Here is an 11,542-nt window from a genome sequence, read left to right on the forward strand (position 1 = left end):
TCAAAACACTTATACTTTCAAAACTTCGTAACTTTAAGACTAAAACTCTTTGAAACTTGGAAGATTTCAGGACTTAGAGAACTTTAGGAACTTAGGGAGTTTCTCCATGTGAGCTACATGGAATCCAATGTCTTACCCACGTTGGGGAAGCTGTTCTATCCTTGCCATCGGATAAAACCTTAACTTTAGTGATCACTATCTTAACCCACTTGGGGTATATCAAGAACCTACGGGGGCACGTAGTTCTGGGTTATGAAACCTCGGAATCAAACCCAACTCGGTGCTAAATACTACTCCCTAACTTAGCTCAGAACTTTAGAAAATACACCTTAAAATAATTCAACAATATATATATATAATGGGAACCAAAATGCATCCCCTGTACTTGAAACTCAAGAATGTGGATTTCTATCTTAACTTACAATCAAAACCCACTTCTTGATATTCTTTAAAAGTCATCAACATCTCATTCTCAAGACTCATGCTTTAACCATAAGGTTCAATTCACAACAATAGGACTTGAAATTCTCAAAACATGACATAGACATTGGATTATGCAACTTAAATCATAAATTGACATTTTGAAACATTAATATGCATAATAACATTACAACTCAAAGATTGGGTAAGACATAGTTTCATAAAACTTAAAATATAAAAACATGATAGGAATTCTCCATAAATTTACGAAATACCTTACGAAAATATGTAACTTTTGGGCACAAGAACAAAAGGGTGTTCTTGTTCAAAACCACATACCTTAGATTGATAAACTTGGATGAATGACTTGTTTTTGAGATGTTACTTGCGCTCTTGAATGATAAATCTTGAGACCCTTAGACTAGGAACTTCAAATCTTGACTGAACTTGAAGGGTTAATGGAGAATTCTTGAGTTTCTTGGAAAGGAAGTATCATGAACTAGGGTTTGGTTGAGGGAGTTCATGAGAAATTTCACGTATAATGCTTGTACCAACCCTTAATATGATGTTTTAGACATCTTAAGAGGCTTTATAAAAGTACAAAATACCCTCTTTAACTTCTGAACAAAGCTGGAAAAAAAATAACTGGGAGCCTAATTTCAAGGGACACCGCGACGCGCCACCATCGCGAAGTCACACTGAAAATCGACGACTGAGAAAATGGCTTTCTCCGCGATGCTCCTATATTACGGAGGACCACTAGAAAGTGACAATTGTTAAATAGACCCCCTCCACGATGCGCCAAGCACTAAAATGACGGTGCTTTATGACTAGAACTTAAACTAGCCATAACTTCTTGCCCGGGTATTCGATTTGGGCAAATCTTATATCGTTGGAAAGCCAATATAATTTCCCATTATTCACTTGTTAAGTCCTTCATTAAAATTCTAGAGACTAAATTAGTCTTAAGGAAAAGTTTGGTGTATTACAATAACTGAACCTAAATTCCTTGTTTTGATCGAAGATGTGTCATACCATACTTCATCGAGAGACTCCCATGCAACATGTGGATTCATTTAAACTAAAATGAACACATTCTCATAATAAAAACAAACTTATCACGAGGTTAACACATCTCCTGTAACACACTCTCGAAATAAAAATAAACTTATCACGAGGCTAACACATCTCCTGTAACCCACTCTCATAATTAAAATAAATTTATCACGAGGTTAACGCATCTCCTATAATCCATTATCATAATAAAAACAAACTTATCATGAGTTTATCACATTTTTGTAACCCACTCTTATAATAAGAACAAACTTATCAAGAGGTTAACACATCTCCTGTAATCCACTCCCATAATAAAAGAAACTTATCACGAGGTTAACATATCTCTGTAACCCACTCACAAAATAAAAATAAACTTATCACGAGGTTAACACATCTCCTGTAATCCACAGTCATAATAAAAACAAACTTGTCACAAGGTTAACACATTTCTGTAATCCACTCTCATAATAAAAAAAAAGCTTATCATGGGAGTAACACATCTCCTGTAATCCACTCTCATAATAAAAACAAACTTATCATGAGGTTAATACATCTTCTCTAATCCACTCTCATAATAAAAACAAACTTATCATGAGGTTAACACATCTCATTTGATCCACTCTCATAATAAAAACAAACTTGCCACGAGGTTAACACATTTTCTGTAACCCACTGTCGTGATGAAACTTACATATAACTATTCATTTCATTTACTTTGCTTTTACATCAAAAATAGATATATTATTTTATTTATTCATTTTAATAAATTAAAAAACTTTTATTACAATTTTGTTTCATGCTATTGTTAGCATTAAATATATCTTCTTTCCTCATCACCTTCTTTTCTTCCACTTCATTCGCATCGGTTGCTGAGAGTTTTCGATGGTGATTTTGTATAATGGGTGACATTTTCTAAATTAACACACATGGAGAGAAATGGATGAAGAGTAGAAGAGAAATATACGTGTGCTCTCTTACTTAATATTCACTATTCCTATCTAACCTTTTTTTATTAGCAGAGAATGAGGAAGTGAGGCCTGGAAGTGGTTGACTTGAATCCATTATTTCATCGAAAAGGACCGTATGAAATGAGATAACGCCACGTTACAATGGGTTCTTTTCAATCAAATTGACAATGGACTAAGTTTGTTAATGATGTGAAACCCACTCTTTTTTTCGATCAGTTTAACCGCACGTGCTTTGCACGTGTAATTTTTTATTATTTAAAATAAGACTATTCTGTCTATTGCAAAATGCAAAAATTTTAAATCACTTCTCAAAAATTTATAGATAGCTTTTATATATATATATATATATATATATTACTTATTATATTTCTCTTAATTTCTCTTTAATTTCTACAAACTAACAAGCCTATTATTTCTATGATACAAACTCTTAATTTCTCTTAACTAACATTCAGTTCAAGCTTAAAGATTCTTGTAAGTTAAAACACATCATGTAGGAAAATCGGAACTGTTAATGTCTAAAAACCAATAAATCAAAAATTGATCAAAAAATATCTTATTGTTTTGATTATTGATTTAGAATATGTAAAAAAAATCAAAAAATCGATAATCTATAAAATAAAATTTACCGACCGATGCACACTATACTACGCGAATCCAAATTAGTTATAGAAAAATTTGGTCACGTAGATCTTCTATTTCTCCGAAATTCGTTGATTGCTCCGTACGAATTTACATTGGAAAAACTCCTGTTCGTAGTAAGATTACTGAAGGAAAGGTTGGTCATAAATTTGGAGAGTTTGTTTTTACATGGAAATGAAAACCTTCGAGAACAAACATTGAACCGGAAAGAAAAAGGGGGAAAAAGTAAAGTCTAAGCGCATATGGCACGAAAAGGAAATTCAATTTCGGTAAGGCTTGATCTTAATCGTAGTTCAGATTCAAGTTGGTTTAGGGAGGGCGACCGTGAAAGTCACCGAATATAATGGGTTAGTCTTTTAGTTCTCCCAGATTAAAATATCAAAGGAGGATGTTGCAGATGCTTCAACAAGGTCATATTGCAAAAAACGTCTTCCCTAACACGTTCACAAGTTTATTTACAAACCTAACTCAGCATTTTCTTAATTTGTTTACAGAATATGCAATTCCATAAACAATATTCAATATTTTGTTTCATGTTCCTCGTTTTCTTAGCGAGAACAATTAGGTTTACAAGTTTGTATTTTTTGCATTATTTTTACTTTGTTTCATCTTACAGAAAAGAAAAAAGTTAGTTTAGTTGATTTGTATCTATTGCTATTTTTTTTCTCCACTGCTATAGGTTCATTCTGAATCACGAGAACAATCTCTTTTTACATTCTTTTTTCTTTTCATGGATTTTTTTTAATAGTTTAACCGCAAATACCTCGCACGTGTGTTGCAGTTATCTTCTTGTATCCTAGTTTTAGTAGAACTCTATTTTGTATTTATTCTTGTACTTATCTGTTAGATAGATATATGTTGTAATTCCACTTTATAAATACAAAAATATAGAATGAGCAAGGCTCACACTTTAACCCTTCACTTTATCTATTTCATTTTGGTATCAAAGCCTTAAACGATCCTTTCCCTGGCTTCAGAAATTTCCTCATCTCAGACCACCACTGGCTCTGCTCAAACTGCCATAAATCAATCTTCTCTTAGCCTTCCAAATCCCCCTCCAACAATTTCCAATATCAAAGGTTTTGTTCCTATTGAATTGACATACGTCAACTACCTTACTTGGAAGAAAGTTTTTCTCACCGTCCTTAAAAGTCACAATCTTCTTTTCTTAGTAGATGGAACCATACCATGTCCACCACCAGAACACGTTGATTTTAGGCTATGGATTCAGTGTGATACTATTACATTAAGTTGGATTAAATTATCATCAAAAACTTCACTCGATTGCCTGCTCTCTCAGAGCAATTGGTAAACCTGTAACTGATGATAATCTAGTCACTCAAGATCTGCAAGGATTACCTTCATCTTATCGTACCTTTGTGTCTAGATTAAATGCTACTGGCGCACTTCCTTCCTTCATTGCATTACGACCACTCCTTCTTACTGAAGAAGCTCACATTAATGCAAATACTTTTGAAGAGTCAAATTCTCAAACCACTTTGTTGGTGTCCACTCAAGGCAAGAACACTTCTAATTTATCATCATCTGTTAATGGAAATCAGTCATATCAGTCATCGGTAGAGGCTGAGGTTACCAGAACTCTTCATGGTCTGGTTTCCAACAACAATCTCGCCCTCCTTCCCCTGGTACTGGTATTTTGGGTAAATCTACTTTCTCTCCCGTTAAGCAATGTCAAATTTATTTTCACTATAATCACACTGCGTAGGAGTGTAGAAATAGGTTCAATCATTCCTTTGTGGCTAACAATATTCCTCAATCATTTGCTGCCATGAATTTGGAGGAGGTTCAACCAACAGTTTGGTATCCAGACTTTGGGGCATTTGCACACATGACTCCTGATCCTTCTACTCTTACTTCTCACACTCTTTACTCTGGTTCTTCTCAAGTTATGGTTGGATATGGTACTCTTCTTCCAATTAAATCTATTGGCTTTTCTACTCTTTCAACAACCTATAAACCTTTTCTTTTAAAGAACGTATTATATGTCCCATCCTCACTAAAAATCTACTTTCTATTTAACGCTTATGTGCTGATAATAATTGTTTTATTCACTTTACTGACTCTGGTTTTTTTGTCAAGGACATGAAGAACGGAACAACATTACTCCAGTGTAATAATTTTAGGTCCCTCTATCCTCTATGTGTCGCTCCATCCAGCTCTTCCAGCCTTGGTCTCTTTACTAAAATTCTGCCTGCTTCACTTTGGCACCAGCGTCTCAGACATCCTGGCCTGAGAATCTCTTAGCTCTTTAGTTGTTAGAAAATTGATAAGTAGTACTTCTTCTATTAGCAATAATTCTTGTAATGTTTGTCATTTAGGCAAGCTAACTCGAATGTCTTTTCCTTTATCCAGTACTAATGCAAGTTCTCCATTCGTTTTAATTCATTCAGATGTATGGCATGCTCCTATTGTCTCAAATTCTGGATATCGTTATTACATTTTATTTCTTGTTGATTACACCAAATTCTCTTGGGTTTACTTGATGCGCGAAAAATGTGAAACGTTTGACAAATTTAAAGAATTTTATACCATGATTAAAAATGTTTTTCACACCTCCATTTCTTATTTCCAGTCTGATGGAGATAGTGAATATGTTAACAAAAAATTTAGTTCATTCTTCAAGCAAAATGCCATAGTCCATCTTTTTTCTTGTCCTTACACATCTGCCGAGCGTAAACATAGACACATTGCAAATGTCCTACGCTGTCTTATTTTTCAAGCATCTATGTCTTTCAAATTTTGGGTTGATGCTTGTCTGTATGTCGTCTCCCTGATTAATGTTACTCCTTTTCCGGTGCTGCATTTCCTATCTCTATTTGAACAACTTTATGGTCATGTGCCAGATTATAATCATATTCGTGTATTTTGATGCCTCTGTTATCCCTTTGTAGCAGTTGGTCCGTGCTCCAAGTTCCAACCTCATTCCAAGCCTTGTTTATTCCTCGGTTCATCTGATAAACTCAAAGGTTTTAAGTGCTTGGATCCTAATTTAAATAGAGTTATCATCTCTCGGCATGTTCATTTTGTTAAAGACTCTTTTCCGTTTCAGACCTTCTTTCCTACTCAGCCAACAACCACACCTAATTCTATCTCATCCAACATTGTTTTAGATAACTCCTCTAAATCTTCTCATTTTCCAATCCATCTCCCACGTTCTGGAGAACCTTCTCCTAATTTGTTCCAAATGGGACTTCTTCCTTCTCAACCTTCTTTATGTTTTCCCAATGCACATAATACAAAATCTTTTAATTTAGAAACTCCTATCACCGAAAATAAGCAGCAACTCTCACCTAGCAGCAGTCTTCAGATTTCTATATTAATGTCACCTAATTCTCGTGATTCTAGCCTTAAAGATTCTAATCAATTTTCTCCAGCTTCTCCCTCACACCTTATGAACTCCCCTTTGAATGAATGTCCTGCAGATACTTTAAATCTTTCTTCTGAAGGTCGTATTGATTTATCCCAGGCACAACCAACACCAATTCAACCTTCATCTGACAATATTAGTGTGTCTAACTCTACTCCAATCGCCATTAAACTAAAATCTCATCCCATGATTACTCATTCTCAAACTGGTTCACTCAAATCACGTATTTTTCTTCTTTAACAGCTTCAACTACTTCTATTTTATCTGAACCTACCTCCTTTTCTCAAGCTTCTAAAGACCCCATTGGAAGCATGCCATGAGTGTCAAATTTGATGCTCTAGTTCAAAATAAAACTTGGTCTTAGGTTTCTCCTCTCGTAAATGTAAATATTGTTGGCAATAAATGGGTGTTTCGAACTAAGTTTGGCGCCAATGGCTCTGTTGAAAGATATAAATCTCAGTTAGTGGATCAAGGTTTTCTGCAGTAGCCTAGAGTGGGTTATTTTGAGATATTTTCTCCTATTGTCAAGCCTAGCACAATTCGTTTGGTCCTATCTTTGGCCCTTCAACGAAACTGGTTCATGCATCAACTTGATGTGTCCAATGCATTCTTACATGGTAAGTTATTTGAGACAGTTTATATGCGTCAACCAAAAGGTTTTGTCCATCCAGATTATCCTCATTATGTTTGCAAGTTACATCGTGCTCTATATGGTCTTAAACAATCACCACGTGCTTGGTTCTATCGTCTTGCTCGTTTTCTTCTTGATCTTGGTTGTACACAATGTATCTCGTACCATAGTATGTTCATTTTTTACTCGGGGAGTGATTGCATAATTCTTTGATCTATGTGGACGATATAGCTGTTTTTGGCTCTTCGAAGTCATTGGTATCTCAGTTCATCACTTCTATGAGTATGGAATTCTCAATGAAGGACTTAGGCCCTCTTACTTACTTTCTTGGCGTTGAATTGAAGCATAATTCCTTGGGGCTGCTATTGGTGCAATATTGTTATATTACTTCTATACTTCATCGGTTTAAACTTGAGAAGTGTAAATCCGTACATACTCCACTTCACAGTAAGCTTGACTGGAATTCAACTTCTTCTCCTTTGCTTGAAGATCCTTCTACCTATCGTCAAATGGTTGGGAGTCCACAATAATTGTCTTTCACTCGGCCAGACATTCAATTTGTTGTAAACCTTGCTTCTCAATTTCTTCACCAGCCGAGACAATTACATCTTCAGGTAGTAAAACGCATTTTCAGGTACCTAAGTGGTACAACTGATTGGGGCTTGCAGTTATACAAAAAATCTTTCCTTGCACTTACTATTTATTGCGACTCTGATTGGGATGGTTGCTCTGCTACAAGACGATCAACAACTGGTTTCTGCATTTTTCTTGGCTCCAATCGCATCTCTTGGTCCGCTAAGAAACAACCTATAGTTGCATGCTCTAGTACTGAAGCTGATTATAGGGCTCTTTCTATTGCAACTGCTGAGGCTACATGGGTCCAATACATTCTTCATGATCTTGGTCTTTTTCTTACTTCTCCCGTCTCCGCAAAATATGACAACATTGGAGCAATTCACCTAGTGCATAATCCAGTTTTTCACTCTCGTACAAAACACATTGCTTTGGACTATCATTTTGTTCGTGAAAATATCAGTCATGGTGACTTGGTGGTATCTCATGTTCATACCTCTGAACAACTTGCAGATTTGTTAACTAAAGTTTTGCCTTCTAGCCGTTTTCGTGAGCTCACTGTCAATCTTCATGTTCATTCTTCCCGTTTAGATTGAGGGAGGGTGTTGCATTTATCTTCTTGTATCCTAGTTTTAGTAGAACTCTATTTTGTATTTATACCTGTACTTATCTGTTAGATATATATATGCTGTAATTCCACTTTATAAATACAGAAATATAGAATGAGCAAGGCACTTTATCTATTTCATCTATGTGTAACCTTTGATTATTTAAAATTAGATGATTTTATCTATTGAAAAGATTTTTAATCAAGTGCAAATTTTTTTTATAAAATCACTTCTCAAAGATCCTTCACAGTTTAATATAATAATATAAACATAACATATATTTATTGTAAGCACATATATATTTTACTGCCAGAAGTTTTAAGTGGATAATGGATTATCATTTTTGCGTTTGTCATACATTACATTTTTTCCTTGCTGCTAAAGGTTGAGAGAGACGCATCGATTTGAACCATACTTGTAGTATAATTATTTATTTTATTTTTGCTATATTTAAAATCTTCCTTATTTTAAAGTTAAATCTTTAGAAAATCTTTCATTTCTTGCTTAAGATTTTTTGAAATTTGGTACTTGTTATACTATTTTTGAAAAAGGGTCAAAAATACCCTTAAACTTTTTGAAATGAATCAAAAATACCCTTAGTTTATTCTTTGGCTCAAAAATACCCTTTTGTTTATTTTTTTGCTCAAAAATATTCATCCGTTAATTTTTTGACTCAAAAATACCCCTCCGTTAATTTTTTGACTCAAAAATACCCTTCTCTCTAATGGAATGCCACCAAGCATACCACCCAGATAAAAAAAAGTCACTTAATCAGTCCACATCAGTATACACATGAAAAATTACTCCATTTAATCCACCTAACAGTCAACCCATTTTATTCTATTTTAAAATTCAATCCGAACCAAGAGGCAAAATTGAATTCTTCAATTTTTTTCTCATATCATCCCTTTCACCGTCTCATATTTTATTATTTTATATTTTTAAAGTTACGAGACTCACTCGAGCAATTTTTGACCTCGTCAACTTGTTGTTTTCCAACATTGCCACTAAACTTTCACCCTCCAAATTCCAATTTCGTCTCTGAATTACCATTTCTCTCACTACAATCAAGTTCCCCATTAGAAAAATTCAGATAGTACATCCAGTAGCAATCCGAGCTTTTGAAAATCGGGTCAACTATTTGAGGATCCAATTGTTTAGGGTCAACCGATTAAAATTTGATTCTTTCAGATCAACAATTTAAGGACTTAAGTTTTCTTCATCTTTCCCCGTGATCAATCCGAAATATCTGAACTCGTCAAATGGAAAACAAGCAATCAAATTCTTCAATTTTTTTCCTCTTGGGTTGATTTTTTTTAATATGGGTGGGGTTGGGTCCTTTAAATTTAAAAAGAAATGGGTTGATGGTTAGATGGATTAAATGGAGTGATTTTTCATTTGTATATGCTGATGTGGACTGGTCAAGTGACTTTTTTTATTCACGTGGCGTGTTTGGTGACCTTCCGTTAGAGAGAAGGGTAATTTTGAGCCAAAAAATTAATGAAGGGGTATTTTTTAGCCAAAAAATTAATGAAGAGGTATTTTTGAGCGAAAAAATAAATAAAAGTGTATTTTAGAGCTAAAAAATAAATGAAGTATATTTTTTATCCATTTCAAATAGTTCAAGGGTATTTTTGACCCTTTTTCGTATTATTTTTATTCTAATATTTTTATATTTATTTCTAAATTTTGCATATCTTCTTATAATTCTTAAAGTGATAGAAAAGTATTAATTGTCATTAATTCTGATGACTTCTAATAAGTAAAGGTTTTGTTATAAATATTTAATAAATTTTCAACTCTTAAATTTATGGAAAATAGTGAAAAGACAATTTTGTCTAAAACAGAGACTTTTAATGAATGGTTACGATGCTGGTGGCTGCACCTGCCACGTCTGCATTGGTGGTGGCTGAACCTGCTGTTTGCAATAAATTTTTGTGGTGCGAAAAATTAACTGCAAGCAAAAATAAAAATAAACAAAAAGAATAATTTTATTAAAGTAATTTTGCGGGTACACTTCCGTTATTCTCTCGATTCTTCTCTCCTAAAATTTTTTGTAATTCGAGGGTCTTTGTAGCGTAATTCTCGAACTTCTGGATTATTTGAGCATCCTAGAAATGTATTTGGATCTCCAAGAATTGTTTGACAACACTTCGTCTTGTCGAGTTGACCTTCGGGCAGAACTTCGTTAGTCGATTCGTTGAAGAGTTGTGTAGTCAATGCAGAAGTTTCCTCTAATGCTTGCAGAATGACCTCATAAAATTGTGTAATCCCCCTATTTATAGTTGTAGGGACTAGGCAGTCCAAGTGTAAATAACCTCTTTTGCCTCATTCGGATTGGTCCATTCAATTTTCAAGCTTATCACAAATGTTATGTAACAAGGTTGCTTGTGATTGGCCAAAAACATGTCATTTGGGACACTTGATGATGTTTTATTGGCTCTTGAACTTGATTTTGATTGTCACATCATTTGATGTATGTGATCTTGCTTCATTGGTCTTTAATTTGACTGGGATGCCACATCACTTGACACGTGGCATAAGTTTGGGCCTCAAGGTGAGATGGACCTTGAAGTCCTTGATAAGGAATAAAATGGGCTTATTATTTTTATAGTCCAAAATGATTTTAGACCCAATAAAATATGGGTCAAATTCAATTTTTATATGAATTTGACCAAATAAATTTTACGTGTCTACAGATGCCCCCTACTTCAAAGATTGTCAAGGTGTCTGATTTGTCAGACCTGTTAGAGACGAGATTTGATATATTTGTGGAGCCCTCTTTTTTTTTCAAGACTTGAGCACTTTATCAAAATCTGACTCCTTGAAGTCATCATAATCTAGGTAGAATAACGTGAATCTCTTCCTTAAGAATGCAAAATTCCGTTTAAAACTAAATATATCCAAACCTTGTAGGATTCGGGTATTAGTCTTATATCGAATTTTAATAGGATTAAATATGATGTTACACCACTTCGAAAATGCTTAGGAATTTGACTTGTTTTGGACACTTGGATGTCCCAGTTCTTCTTGAAGACAACTTGTTCAGCAAATTCCTTTTCAAACTCAAATTGGGGCCTTTTAGAGTCTATAAAAAGACGTCAATACCCCATTAAATCATTGTAATTAAGCCTGAGCAGAAATTCAAACCCCGTTCTTATCCTCTTTTTTTGCTCTTTTTTCACAATTGAGCTTTCGGCACTTTGGCGCGTCTGTGAAAGAAGCTCCATAACGCATCGTGGAGATGTCTAAATCA

General features: G+C 34.3%; 1 protein-coding gene across 1 annotated transcript; it reads left to right on the top strand.

Moving 5' to 3' along the window:
• The first annotated feature begins 7,114 nt into the window (after window positions 1-7,114).
• LOC124896865 (uncharacterized mitochondrial protein AtMg00810-like) lies at window positions 7,115-8,274 on the top strand. The gene is made up of 3 exons (XM_047408719.1): window positions 7,115-7,259; window positions 7,337-7,617; window positions 7,699-8,274. The coding sequence occupies exons 1-3, from the start codon at window positions 7,115-7,117 to the stop codon at window positions 8,272-8,274; spliced, it is 1,002 nt and encodes a 333-aa protein (XP_047264675.1).
• Window positions 8,275-11,542: the final 3,268 nt, after the last annotated feature.

This window comes from Capsicum annuum, chromosome 3, assembly GCF_002878395.1.
Source record: "Capsicum annuum cultivar UCD-10X-F1 chromosome 3, UCD10Xv1.1, whole genome shotgun sequence".
NCBI classification, from domain to species: domain Eukaryota; kingdom Viridiplantae; phylum Streptophyta; class Magnoliopsida; order Solanales; family Solanaceae; genus Capsicum; species Capsicum annuum.

Coding starts and splice junctions, on each gene's coding strand:
- LOC124896865 (XM_047408719.1), top strand. CDS start 7,115: ATGCGTCAACCAAAAGGTTTTGTCCATCCAGATTATCCTCATTATGTT. Junction 7,260..7,336: donor TGATCTTGGTTGTACACAAT/GTATCTCGTACC, acceptor TGGACGATATAG/CTGTTTTTGGCTCTTCGAAG. Junction 7,618..7,698: donor CTTCTACCTATCGTCAAATG/GTTGGGAGTCCA, acceptor TTTCTTCACCAG/CCGAGACAATTACATCTTCA.